The 15465-nt window shown below is 38.4% G+C and overlaps 1 protein-coding gene across 6 annotated transcripts in view; it reads right to left on the minus strand.

Moving 5' to 3' along the window:
- Positions 1-34: 34 nt before the first annotated feature.
- Positions 35-15465, minus strand: part of LOC107691894 (zinc finger protein 536-like) — a 196922-nt gene continuing 181491 nt past the window's right edge. For 5 of the 6 annotated variants that reach the window (XM_016490725.1, XM_016490727.1, XM_016490726.1 and 2 more), the window contains one exon: positions 2763-3099. In XM_016490725.1, the coding sequence (XP_016346211.1) occupies positions 2846-3099 (254 nt within the window). In that variant the 3' untranslated portion in view covers positions 2763-2845. Of the gene's footprint in view, positions 192-2762; positions 3100-15465 lie in introns of those variants that run through there. The other variant, XM_016490724.1, reaches the window with a different exon arrangement.

Genomic DNA, 15465 nt, shown 5'->3' on the forward strand with positions numbered 1-15465 from the left:
TGGGGAGAATTTTTAATTTTTTTATGTTTTTTTTTTTTTTTTTACAATGATGCTATGGGAATGCTTGTATGAGGTGGTATCATTATCACTTCAAACCCCTGAAGGTCCTTAGAAATCCCTGGATTGAGTTTTACGCCGCTTCACTCAAGAGATTGAGGAGTATCACCAAAAATACATTCTTCTCTGTTCACCTGGTTCACCTGGGGAAAATTCCCATCCTCTGAGTTCCCGGAGACATCCGAGTCTATGCGGGAGCGTTTGAAGCGTTTGAAGCGATACTGGCTGTTGTCAAAGAGCATGCGGTGAACACACAGCACATGGATCTTCAGGTTACCTTTCTGAGAGGCGCTGTAAGGGCAGTAGCTGCACTGGAATTGCCTCTGACCTCCATGACCTGGGAAGAAACCGACAACATTATCGTCCAGTACAATGTCAGTGAAGATTGTTACACATACACTTTATCTCAAAAGAATTCAACATTTTGTGCCTGATATTAATCAAAGGGCTCAGATAATTCTTATGTGTAGTATCTGGTTACAATCACCACAATATGGAAGTTTAATCGTCTGATTCATCAGTATGTATCAAAAGCATGTCTTTGATTCATCCATGGACAATCTCTGCTGTTCAGATGCAGACGTTTTATTTGTGCGTTATCCTACAGAAGTTCGAAAGTAAGTGCTCTTTTCAGCTTAGAACAAGTACAACTGTTTAAGAGATTGGATCTGATCAACAGTGCATTGTACACAATGGCCCTTAATAGCCCACACAAGTCTGTTTGAGGAATGCAGATTGCGTGCCTATCATATCTCTTGTCGGGCCCATCCACTTAGAGCAAAGCCAGGCACTTTCAGCAATGCGCTACTTTAGAACATTAATAACAGTACATTTGCTCTCCATTTTTCTCAATTCAATTTGAAAAGCACTAAATCAAATTAGCATGGCGGTTTAAAATAGCAGCCGCGATGGTGCAGAGAATGTAAAGCGGCTGCATTAAAGGTGTAGCCATGACGCAACGTAAAAAATGTAAGCATCCTCAAAGTAAGTGTGCGTACTGTCATCTGCTTGCATATGTGTGTGTTACAAAAAAAACATAAGGATTTATAAGCACTTTGTGTTTGGCTTTGGAGTCTCAGCGGCTTTCGAATACTACAATGTCTGCTGAGGCCTCGCTACAAAGGGGATTGCTACAAGTTTTAGAGCTTTCGATGTTCCAGTTGTCTGATAAGAAATCCGGTGATGCACAATCCCAGCCGTTTCATTCATACGCACTTTAATTTCACACTCCCTTACATTGCGCTAAGTCTGAGAGGCAGCATATTCTCATGCCACTTTATACTTAGAGTGAACTAGCATCACCAACTGTAAGTCAGCTTTCTTTCTCTATTCTTCTCCTCTATTTTCTTCTCCCCATATTTAGTCTCTTTTCCTGAAGCAGGAAATGTTTAGGCAAACGCAAAGAGAGCTGGGAGCTGTCACAGATTGGTCCAACTGCCTGGAGAATGGAGCGAGTTTCAATCAATTTTCAGGATAAACAGAAAGAGAAAGACAGAATTAAGAAGGAATATGGAGAGGAGAACATTATGCACACTGTGGCCATGACAGGACAACAGGTAAATGATTAACAGGGCTCAGAAAGAAACACAAAAGAAGAAAGCCAATTGACATATAACCTCCATCACAGCTCTTCGTATTCATCCAGAAAAGCTTCCTCCAGCTTCCCTTTTCAAAGTGAGATAATACTGCCCCTTCAGGGTGCCTACTTGGTGGTCAAAATAATTGTCAACAATTAATCATTTTTCAAGGGGTGTTCTGTGGCAGGGCACATTTTTTCTTATATCAAAAAGGCCATCTCAAAGTGTTTCCCATAATAGTTGCCTCGATTACTTAGAAACTAATTGGGGCAATTTTGGCTTGTTGCTGCACGTTCCTAAATGACAAGAGAAGAAGGGGCAGAGCTGGAGATTTTATGTACAAAGATTACAGTGTGTTATAGTGTGGGTGCCATGCTAGAACACTACAGCATGTTTGTTTTTGAGTGTTTATAGCAAAGCATGCTAACATCTTCCTCAAATTCATGTATCTTTTTCTTACTTTAGTGCCCTCAGCCTCTAAAGCATACACACAATATCAATAAACATTATTGTGTATATTATAGCATTATAACATTAAAAATCAACTTGTAATTTAATCTTAATTAAAATCTAAAAACAAAAATTGCCAATAAGTGATGCTGTTATAATTTATATTATAGGTGAACATGTGTATATGTGAAGCATAACCACAGTGATGGCATCTTTCTTTTTTTCTGCCTGTGGTTTGGCATGCACTCCCCTCAGCATGGTGACGTGGGTATACTGTTCCCCATAACGACCCCTAGAGGACGCAGTTCGAAGTTCCCTTGAAAGGAAACGTCTCAGGTTATGTAGGTAACCATGGTTCCCTGAGTAGGGAACGAGACACTGCGTCCTCTAGTTTCCCTGCCATGCTTCGGACGCAAACTTCAGACAAAGAAGCGGATGACGTGTTCTCCCGGTGCCCTTTTATACTGTGATCGCCCAGGGTAATGACATAGGCTGTCGCCGGCCAATGTTATTGTCGTTTTTAGATATATGCTTCAGACACCGGTCACACTGAAGGTGTTCCCCTATAGCGACCCCTAGAGGATGCAGTGTCTCGTTACATACGTAACCTGAGATGTGTTTTGGGGAGAATTTTAAATTTCTTAATGTTTTTTTTTTTTTTTTTACATTGATGCTATGGGAATGCTTGTATGAGGTGGTATCATTATCACTTCAAACCCCTGAAGGTCCTTAGAAATCCCTGGATTGAGTTTTACGCCGCTTCACTCAAGAGATTGAGGAGTATCACCAAAAATACATTCTTCTCTGTTCACCTGGCCAGAGGAGGGAAAATTCCCATCCTCTGAGTTCCCGGAGACATCCGAGTCTATGCGGGAGCGTTTGAAGCGCCGATCGGGATACTGGCTGTTGTCAAAGAGCATGCGGTGAACACACAGCACATGGATCTTCAGGTTACCTTTCTGAGAGGCGCTGTAAGGGCAGTAGCTGCACTGGAATTGCCTCTGACCTCCATGACCTGGGAAGAAACCGACAACATTATCGTCCAGTACAATGTCAGTGAAGATTGTTACACATACACTTTATCTCAAAAGAATTCAACATTTTGTGCCTGATATTAATCAAAGGGCTCAGATAATTCTTATGTGTAGTATCTGGTTACAATCACCACAATATGGAAGTTTAATCGTCTGATTCATCAGTATGTATCAAAAGCATGTCTTTGATTCATCCATGGACAATCTCTGCTGTTCAGATGCAGACGTTTTATTTGTGCGTTATCCTACAGAAGTTCGAAAGTAAGTGCTCTTTTCAGCTTAGAACAAGTACAACTGTTTAAGAGATTGGATCTGATCAACAGTGCATTGTACACAATGGCCCTTAATAGCCCACACAAGTCTGTTTGAGGAATGCAGATTGCGTGCCTATCATATCTCTTGTCGGGCCCATCCACTTAGAGCAAAGCCAGGCACTTTCAGCAATGCGCTACTTTAGAACATTAATAACAGTACATTTGCTCTCCATTTTTCTCAATTCAATTTGAAAAGCACTAAATCAAATTAACATGGCGGTTTAAAATAGCAGCCGCGATGGTGCAGAGAATGTAAAGCGGCTGCATTAAAGGTGTAGCCATGACGCAACGTAAAAAATGTAAGCATCCTCAAAGTAAGTGTGCGTACTGTCATCTGCTTGCATATGTGTGTGTTACAAAAAAAACATAAGGATTTATAAGCACTTTGTGTTTGGCTTTGGAGTCTCATCGGCTTTCGAATACTACAATGTCTGCTGAGGCCTCGCTACAAAGGGGATTGCTACAAGTTTTAGAGCTTTCGATGTTCCAGTTGTCTGATAAGAAATCCGGTGATGCACAATCCCAGCCGTTTCATTCATACGCACTTTAATTTCACACTCCCTTACATTGCGCTAAGTCTGAGAGGCAGCATATTCTCAAGCCACTTTATACGTAGAGTGAACTAGCGTCACCAACTGTAAGTCAGCTTTCTTTCTCTATTCTTCTCCTCTATTTTCTTCTCCCCATATTTAGTCTCTTTTCCTGAAGCAGGAAATGTTTAGGCAAACGCAAAGAGAGCTGGGAGCTGTCACAGATTGGTCCAACTGCCTGGAGAATGGAGCGAGTTTCAATCAATTTTCAGGATAAACAGAAAGAGAAAGACAGAATTAAGAAGGAATATGGAGAGGAGAACATTATGCACACTGTGGCCATGACAGGACAACAGGTAAATGATTAACAGGGCTCAGAAAGAAACACAAAAGAAGAAAGCCAATTGACATATAACCTCCATCACAGCTCTTCGTATTCATCCAGAAAAGCTTCCTCCAGCTTCCCTTTTCAAAGTGAGATAATACTGCCCCTTCAGGGTGCCTACTTGGTGGTCAAAATAATTGTCAACAATTAATCATTTTTCAAGGGGTGTTCTGTGGCAGGGCACATTTTTTCTTATATCAAAAAGGCCATCTCAAAGTGTTTCCCATAATAGTTGCCTCGATTACTTAGAAACTAATTGGGGCAATTTTGGCTTGTTGCTGCACGTTCCTAAATGACAAGAGAAGAAGGGGCAGAGCTGGAGATTTTATGTACAAAGATTACAGTGTGTTATAGTGTGGGTGCCATGCTAGAACACTACAGCATGTTTGTTTTTGAGTGTTTATAGCAAAGCATGCTAACATCTTCCTCAAATTCATGTATCTTTTTCTTACTTTAGTGCCCTCAGCCTCTAAAGCATACACACAATATCAATAAACATTATTGTGTATATTATAGCATTATAACATTAAAAATCAACTTGTAATTTAATCTTAATTAAAATCTAAAAACAAAAATTGCCAATAAGTGATGCTGTTATAATTTATATTATAGGTGAACATGTGTATATGTGAAGCATAACCACAGTGATGGCATCTTTCTTTTTTTCTTGTTCACTTTCTTTCTTCCATTCCTCTTTCCAAAGCTCTCCAGTGATTCATATCTACTGCAATTGAGGTGCCAAGTGATATGAACTAGTATGAAGAATTTTATTTCTCCATTCTCCTTCTCTTTCTCTCCGGTATGTGTCAACCCTTTCCTCATTTTTTTTCACTCTGTTTCCTGAAACTGTGAGTCCTGTGTGAGTAAAAATTCCAATGTACTTGTTACCAATGGTCAATAAATCTTTTGAATGTTTTGTAGCCAAAAAACACACCAGAACACATTTGCACCTCTATGTGTACTAAGTTTTGTAAAACAACATATGGAAATGACAGGTAATTTTTATCTTTTCCCTCCTGTTTTTCATACCCCTTTCCATCATTTTCTAACACTATCTCAAAATAGAGAGAGAAAAAGAGAGAGAAAGAGTTCTATTATTTTCAGCAGTGCCATTATCACGCCTGCCTAATTAACCCCTGAAGGCCTCATATGTGGAGATCAGAGGGCGAAGGAGAGGAGGAGGAGGGAGAACTGATGACAACACCCACTTCCTGCAAATTCCCCAATATCACTCCATCATTGTCCATCCTGCCGTCCATCATTCCAAAAATGAAAAAAATAACACATTTATTCAATCAGTGCACTCGTTTTCTCTGGTATAGATACACTTTCTTAACTGCTATTGTATTTAGTCTGTATATTTTTAATCTTCATCGTCTCTGAAGACATGTCTCATGCTCCCTCTTGTGGCACCTCCTGTTCTTGCTCTTTCATACTCTTCTTTTCATTCTCCTTTTCTTATCTCATTATTCACACATACACACACATTCTAAAAAAACAACAAGATGCATTTGAACAGTACGCTTGTGGTATGTAAGCAAGCAGACACAAGCTCTCACACACACACACACACACACACACACACACACACACACACACACTGACACTCACACAGACATGGAGGTGCTTTGGCATGTAATCAGAATCAGTCTTATATAAATTCCATCTGATGCCAGAGCTACCATCTGTGAAAGAGTGTTGCCTCTCACCTCTGTCTGTCTGTGAGAAGTCACCCTCTCCAACGCTCAGAAACAAAGATTGTGTACGTGTGTGTGACAGAGAAAGAGCGGGAGAAGTGTGTTGAGGAGGAAAAATGATTAATTTGCAGAATGCTTGTGATTTGCTCATATATTATTATAACAGCTCATCAGCACATGACGAATCCCTTGCCCCACGCAGCAAAAAGAACCTGCAGGGCTTCAGCACTTTTACTGTGTGTGTGTTTACACACCCGAGCATGTGTCCCTGTGTATGCGCGGCATGTCTTTGAAAAAATAATAGCTCATGAGCATGTCATGAATGTCTGTTTCTGCATGTGTGTGACTTTGTGTGAGGTGGAAACTGCATGTATTGCGTGTTGGGATGTTTGTTTGTGTGTGTGTGTGTGTGTGTGTGTGTGTGTGTGTGTGTGTGTGTATGGGCTGACACCTGACAGACTGCAGAGCCTCTAATGACTTTCAGATGCTCACTGTGAGTAACTCAAATCTGAGAACAAGCGAGATAGCAATACTGAAGGAGAGAGAGACTTACACCCTACGGGTAATTAATAAGGGTTTAAACACTTATTTTATTTCAACTCACACTGCAGATATGAACAAGGTGACCTGAGTTAAACACTTCTGCTCTGTGTCAGTATCACACAGTATGTGTCATGGTATTTACAACAAGAATACATGTTATCTTGCTTTTATACAACAGGTCAACAAACAGGAGGTTAAAATTGAGTTACTTACATTTCAGACAAAATATTTGGGTCGGGAACAAAAATAGTTCCAAATGATGCAACAGTAATGGTGTTCCTGAGCAAATCAGTGTTTTTTGAACATATCGGTCGAATGAATGATTCAATGACTCACTCATAAAGACAATTGCATAATATTGTAATTTCGGACATACTACTATTTTTCACCTACTATATTGAAGTAGGCACATTCTGATGCATCCAGTCTCTCTTTTTTTGTTTTGTTTTTTTTTTTGTTCTCGAATGAATCAGGATTTTCAAATGAATTGGTTCAATTAATTATTCAATGACTGCCACATAAAGAAAGTCACTTGTTTCATTCTTGAGTGAATCATTGTTTTAAACAAATCGAATCAATGAATTAATCAATGACTCACTTATAGTCACCTGTTGCCACCTACTGGCATAATGATGTAACATGCAGAAAGGGTCATTGAAAAACCTCACCACTTATATATACACAGACTGACAGTCCGTCTAAAGACAGAGTAAAAAGTCTGCAGTAAGTACTGTTGGACTGTGCTCGACCAATCAGATTCAAGGACTGGAACAGATGTATAAGTGTTAAAGGCATAACTGTGGAGAGTCAACTGGCTCAAAGATCACCTACTGTACGTCTAACTCATTTACTCTCCCTGGGAAATAATGATTTCTGTACTTCAAATATTTCTGAACAACACATAATGTGCTTCTGTAAGCAAAACCATTTCTGCATATAAGATAAAAAAGATACTCTAAGCCATTGTGATATTTCAAAGAATATCTATAATGAATCTGTATCTGTAGGGATTACACAATGCTGTGCACGTGTATGTTTTGGGACAAGGTTTTTCTGCTCTGTGCAGCAAGTGTTGCATATCCATTTGCTTATAAACTTTCTTTCTGTGTGTGTGTGTCTCTGTTTGAGTGTCACCTATATGGAAGAGAAGGAAAAGATAAAGAAAAACAGAGGGAGTGTGTGTCTGGGGAGAAGGCAAGCCACAGAAGGTGTGAGCAGTAAAAAGTGATGTACCATCTGTCGGCCAGTAATAACCTGCGTGTTGTAAAGGTTGGGAGATTACTCAGCAAAGAGAGCTTCCAAACACCCAAATCCCTCCGCAACGTTAGTGCGCCACACACTATCTCTCCCCACCTGCTCCCAAAACCCTGCTGAGGAAGATTCCACACTAAATCCGACATCGCAGCTTCAGATCCACTCGCTCTGATTCAGTAAACACAAAACAGGCAAAGACGCTGCTACAATGGACAGGCATCAAGCTGAACATCTTTACACCTGCACTGTGCTCAGTTGCATAATCTACCGTAGTTAAGTTTTATCATTATAAACTTTAAATGCATTCACATAAATATCAAGAGATTTCCACATAGAAACAAGGAACAGTTTGGACTGTTAATGAGCATCTAGTCGAAATATTTCTCAGACTGAAAAGAAAAGGTATGAGAGATTTTATAGTACCAAATGCAGCTCTAATGGAAATCAGTTCATAGTTTGGAGAACCGATGCTGTAGTTTGGCTCTCTGGGAAAAAAAAAAAAAAACAACACGAAAAAACTAGGATTTGGCGTTGTGTGTGTATGTATCAAAAGCAATCTCTAAAAGCTCCACCAGTGAAGCAGCTCCCATGTTAAACACTGAACTAGATTACAAACTGCTGCAGCAGACGTACCTCTTAATACACTCTCTGTTTCTCAGCTATACATTTCCCAGTCTGCCTGCCACTATATCTCTTTTCAATCTTCCTTACTTGGCTTAATTTCTCTCTTTTCTGAACAAATGGAATTATTTGATGTGTTCCAGAGCATTTCGTTTTGTTTTTCCACATGGACATGTCTGAGTAACTGTGTGCAGAAAGTTCCAGGGAAGGATTTTTGGGATAATATACCACTTCCTTCACTGACAGTGCATGAGAGGTGCTGGCAAGGGCCTGCATGGAGTCCCGCGATTGGTCAAGAGTTAGAAAGGCTCATGGGTAAAAGGCAGTATATACATCATGTGATGAGAGCGATGTGTCAGGCAGTCTCAGCAGGATTGTGTGTCTGTGTGTGGGTATCTGTGTGGCCAGGGGAAGAAGAGTTCATGAGTACTCATCTGCAGTACTGCTCACTTCTCTACTTCTCTCTCTCCCAATAGAGCATATTGCTGCACATTCTAGTGCTGAGCTGTCACGACAGACACATAATAAATGTCTACGAGTATGTGAGTGTGTGCAGTGTATGTGTTTGTGCAAAGGAGAGAGAAAAAAGACCATCTCGTACCTGACTACTTTCACTCTGAAAGTGGTCATACTGAATAAAAAAACATAATTGCCCCTTATAGAAAATGAATGTAGCATGGCTGAGTGAAGGTATCGGGACTCTGATATATAGAGCAGGGATACTAATAACCTTCAATATATGGAACATTGTTAATAACTTTAAAAGCTTTAAAATGGAATCCTCTAATTCCTCCCAAAATAAAAGACAGCTTTTTTTAACAATAAATCATTTTAAACAGTCATCCTTTTAAAAGTTACACTTGCTTTTGTGTTGTTTGTGAGCCTGATTTGATTGTCTTTAAAAAAATTAATAAATCACGTCTGTATGGAAAAAAATAGGGTCCCACTTTATATTAAGTGGCCTTAACTACTATGTACTTACATTTAAATTAATCATTTGGTACAATGCACTTATTGTGTACATACATGTTTGTACATTGTACTTATATTTTAAAAAATACCTGCATGTAATTACATCTATAATTAATTTCTGTAATTACATGTATAATAACACTGTTGACCCATCCCTTACACCTTAACCCACCCTTAAACCTACCCAAACCACCAAACCTGTCCCTAACCTTACCCATATCCCACCTCAATAGCAGCAAAAGTGTTTTGCAATACAATATGAACACAATAAGTACATTGTACTTATTTTTTTTATGTAAGCACATAGTAGTTAAGGCCACTTAATATAAAGTGGGACCAAAAGTAGAAATGTAGATCTAACACTTAATAATAACTAATTTTCATTCTTTTAAATGTATTAAAATATGTACTTCCATTTCAGAATATTGTTTGATTTCTGACCTGTATTAATGCTCATACTTAAATTTAAGTCATACTTACATAATCTCATAAACTCATACTTACGTAATCTTAAAATAGTGTCAGTGGCTGAGCATGTTGTATATCACTTTAAATAATTAATCACAATAAAGAGCTTTTTCATTTGTTTATATTCATCGCATACTGTACCACCATTACAGATAAATAACATGTAACATCAGCCTTTGTGTACAACTAATTTAATTTTACCAGACTCAGATAATTAATAAATTTAATTGACAAACGGAATGACAGCAGCAATGTCAAAGCTAAACCATTGCTATTTTTTTTTTAATGAGCAAAACCCTAAAAAAGTGTTGATATTATCTTTCCTCTCATAGTACTGTATCATGGTATTATCAAAATGCATTATCATACCATGGTATTATCTCCAAAAAAAAAAAAAAGTATGTTTTGTGGTAATTAATATAGTATTATTTTCTAAGGCAAACATTGCATGAAAAAAATACCATAATCACAAAAATGTAACTAAATGCAGTATACAAACAAAAATGAGACTATTAATAGAGAAATACACATATAGAGCTTTCTCCCCTCAAGTTCACATTTATTTCGTTGTTGCTTGAGAAAACAGAGTGTTGCTTCCAATGTAATGATAGTTTCTCAAGAATTAGTAACACTTTACAATAAGATGAATATAAGATGAACAAAAAGTGAATATATTAACATTTGAAGCAAGCAGCAGTTTATGTATAGCACTGTATTGTGCTTGACAAGATTAAATGATTATGTTCCTTCCAGGCTTTTATTTACAACTTTGTGTCTAAGGAATAATAGTTAGAATACCAAGATCTATCAGACCATTGCTCCTCAAGGCCTCCACATTAAAAGACAATCAAAACATTCCCTTTCCCACAGGCCCAGGAGTAAGCAGACAGAAACACGGATAGGAACAAAGGCAGCGGATGAAGGTATGTGTGGCTGAAGCTCCAGCACTGGGTCAGCTGGTGTTGTTCTGCTGGCTATAACATGATCCATGGCTTTCTAATGGCTGGCTAAGAGGAGCAGGGCCGAGCGTCAGTGCTGGACCTCCAGCAGGACTAAGTGCTCATCTGCTCAGGTATCAATAACATTTCCAGTCAGCTTTTATACACACCGATACTAATCTATTCCTACGCAGACATATAAATATTGATGAAGGCGACTAATATGTGACCGTTTGCATGTAAGCTACCTGGAATTACATATAAAATCGAATAAATTATCTCGCTCTCGTGTTACAACTCTCATACAACTCTTTCCATCTCTTTCTCTTGAATTTCCCTTCTTCTCCTCTCTTGTCATTCCTTCCTTTCTATTTTGTCCCCAGGACCTATTTGTCTGCTGTAAGAGAAATCCTTCAGTTTGGAGGAGTCAGTAGAGAAGGCTTTGGCAGGGGGGAGGGCCAGGAAGGGCCACCTCCAAATAAGTTCCATTAATCACCCAACACACTCTAATGCAACTAATATTTTACAATTAGAGAAGACAAGACGGAGCTCCAAGCCATCTATCTCTCTTATACCACATGATCATCGATTCATAAGACCCTGCCTGAGAGCTGAGCAAACACACACACACACACACACACACACACACACACATACACACACACACACTCTTGTTAAGTTGCATGTGTATGTGTGTGTGAGACTGTATGTGCTTGCCGATGATGATCATTATGACACGGTGTGCATCCAGACGCACAGAGAGCTCTCGAATGGTGACATATGACTGTTGTCTGCGTGCGTGTAAATGAGAGAGGAAGAGTGTGCAAAAATGTGTAAAAATGTGAAAAGCCTGTCAAAGAACGTCTTATAAGATTGATTACGGATTGACTGCAGATTGAAAATGGAAATAGAGTGCAATTCTCTCTGCAGGCAATGCCCTTCTCTTTCATATATCATTTAGTTGGCCCTAATGACAAGATATGCTACTGTATAAATAGTCTGTAACTATGTGACTTACTTAACGACACAACAAAAATATAAGGTCTGAGTATTAAAATGTGTGCCACAAACTCTCACATCATTTCTATCAAGATTTACTGTGGTAATATACATTTCTTGATTGTAATATTGTATCTGTCGTGTGTTGGTGCTCAAAGAACAGTGTTAAGCTTCCATCAGCAGCAATGATGCTATAAATTGTTTTATAGTACCATCTGGTGGTCTGAATAAAGAATTGCATTTGCTATAGTATGCAGCCTGCATGCAGACCGAATGAAAGCCAGCTGAACAAATGAGAGAGAAGATAGGTTCAAGCGCAGGTCACCATCTGCCTGGCTACAAGTGCTGGCACACAGCAACCCAACTGTGCAGCCTTCTTAAACACATCGGATACACACACTCACACAAATATGACACCATGACGAGATGGAGTGACGCTAATGGGCTTAAATACTTTTTACAACACGTAAGGGTACAGTTTGATATAAACATACAAACATTTATGTATATATATTTATTACATATCACTATGTATTAAATAAATACTATTCTGATACCTTGGTACAGTGACTGAAAGATCACCATATTCATTATTTAAAATATTACTATGATACATGTAAAACACACACACACACACACACACACTAGTAATATTTTAAATAATGAATATGGTGATCTTTCAGTCACCATATAATATATATATATATATATATATAGTTCACCGTGTCCTCATTACTATAGTAAAGAGTAAATTAAGCATAATTATATGCAACCAACCCTAAAACAAACTCTAACCCTAATAGTGAATACACACTGTACACAATAAAATAAAGTGTAACTTAATGTGTTACTCATTTTTTGTCATATCATTACAGTTGAAAGGTTAATGCAATATTAATTGACATCCTTTGCCATCTGTATGTCTGTCTGTCTGTCTGTCTGTCTATCTATCTATCTATCTATATTATCTGTCTGTTTGTTTGTCTGTCTGTCTGTCTGTCTGTCTGGGGGGCAGGAAAAAGAAACGTTTACTTTTTCAGGATATGAGTTTTATTAGGTCCAGGCCTTTCTCCATCTGGTCTAGTGTAGCTGATCCGTTTAAAAATTAGTCAGGCGTTGACCTCAGACACCTCCCTTCAACAGGGTCCCGACAGCAGGTTAACACAAATATGGATCCCATCAGACTAAAGGAGATCGAGTTTCCCTCCGCTGAGACCAGGCTAACTCACAGGAAAAAGGTTAAGAAAAACATGAAATACGGACCTATAATGGGAAAATGTTGCAGTGGAAGCAGTGCTTGTGTGTATATGTGTGTGTGAGGATGGCTTTCATGTGTTTAGAGAGCAGGGTCTTATCTCTCTGAGGTATTGACACAACAGGCCCCTGTGCCAAAGGGTGTCAGTTATCACTTATCATTGTCCTATGATGAGAGTGTGTGATGGGGCAAATCCATCTTTATAAGAGAGCTGGAGAGAAGGAACGTCCTTGAACGACATGTCCTATGTTTATATGTGTTGCTTTGATACAGTTAATGACATCAGAGAAACAACAGACATATCCGATTATTGTATGTAGATCACATGACTGCTTGGAATGTCAAAAAAGGCCATTTAGTCTAATTTATGCCACATACACTGAATTGTACATTCACATGGACTATAGAAATGATTGTCTTGACTGAAAAAGTCAGAAAAGGACAAGAGAAATTTGAAAAAAGAGGATGAGCATCAATTGGCACACTAGTCTCTAGCTCTCACAGGTTTGGGGAATCAACACGACTATAGCCCAAGGGTAGAAAGCCACAGTTAGCAGGAACACAGCCAGTAATGTGAGCTGTCATAATCCGTACTGCTCCCAAGTCAGACACACAAACACACACACACAAACACACACACACACACACACACACACACACACACACAAACACACACACACAGGCCTGTAGCCCTGCAGCTAATACCATGTACTACACTTAACTTGGGAGTCAAGGGTGGAGAGAAACAAGAGGACACAGAAATGTATCATTAATTCTGTCTATCGCACAAGTCCTCTGCTGCGCTGTGTGTGTCTGTGCAACTCTGTTGGATTTATAATTAGTTGGTTGTATAAAAGATTATTTATTTATTTTATCTTTCTAGTAAAATGTCAACTGTTTTTTTTTTAAAGGTACATTTACTCAAATGCATTGTTACAGAAGATATCACTGACTTATATCACTGAATATATCTTCAGTGTGTATTTTGCCTTGTTTATAGCAGATTTTCCAATTGTTTTTAAGTGTAAACCTTACAAATGTGGGGGTAAATGTAATGTATTACATTTTTGAAAAACCATGTTCACCAAGGCTCTGTTTATTCGATCAAAAATACAGTCAAATTGTGAATTATTTTATTGCATTTTAAAATGCAATGACTCCTTGCTATTTTATTTTAATATCTTAAAATATAATTTATTCATGTGATGCCAAAGCTGAATTTTCAGCATCATTACTCCAGTCTTCATTGTCACATGATCCTACAGAAATCATTCTAATATGCTTATTAGTGTTTATCGGAAATTAGTAGTGTTTATCGGAATATACAATTCTTTATATATATAGTAAAGAAAGGGGGGCCATTTCAAATTTTTCGAATTTGTATAACTATATTTTTGCTAAGCATATATGGTAGCTTAACATTTATAGCACCTTTTTCATTTTCACACAAAACATTTTGTAAGATCAAATTTAACATTGCAAATATGGTCAAATAGCACACAAATGCTCAGTTTTTCACGCTGGTGTTTCATAGTTTGAATACATTTTATTTCTCATTATAAGTACATTTCAGTAGTTACAAAACAAAGCATCTGCCATGAGGATACAGCAACCAAATGAAAATCATACAGTCCACAAGACAGCTCAGAGGTGTGGAATGCTCATTTATTAGTCCAGAATGACTGAAAGAGAGATAGATGCTCAGTTATACTACACAGAGGAGAGAGCCAGAGGTGTGCTCATCTATAACCAGTGTATATAGGGATTGGTCAATACATATCCTATCACTGACCCTCCCTGTCATAATTCCTTTACCTTACGTAACCTGTACTAGTTTACTCAAACTAGTTCACTAAACATCTTCGCTTTGAGACTTTTTTTCTTTTCTTTTCATTTTTTTAAATTGTAGCATTTACAAGAAGACATAACCTTGCATGGAAACTATAAAAACAAATGAGATTTTCTTTCTTTCTTCTTCTTTTTTTATTTGTAATATTTTTTTTATTTTTAGAAATATGTTTTGGAAAGAGGACAACTAAAGAATATATCTGAATATCTGAAGAGAACAGACTCGAACGCATTGGAGTCTACACACAATGACTTAATGTGAAGTTCATTGAATTGATTCTCAAAGCAACAGAGATGACCATCATGTAGATGAGATAGATTGAACTACACAGACCAAATCAGCAGAGTTCACAAAAGAATAGAGAGAATATCAGTTCACAACGTCAAGGCACGCACAAACACGCACACACACACACACACACACACACACACACACATACGCGCGCGCGCACACACACACAGACACACACGCACATGCACACGCACACACACGCACACGCACACACACACACACACACACATC

Source organism: Sinocyclocheilus anshuiensis, unplaced genomic scaffold (assembly GCF_001515605.1).
Source record: "Sinocyclocheilus anshuiensis isolate Anshui unplaced genomic scaffold, SAMN03320099.WGS_v1.1 scaffold754, whole genome shotgun sequence".
NCBI lineage: Eukaryota > Metazoa > Chordata > Actinopteri > Cypriniformes > Cyprinidae > Sinocyclocheilus > Sinocyclocheilus anshuiensis.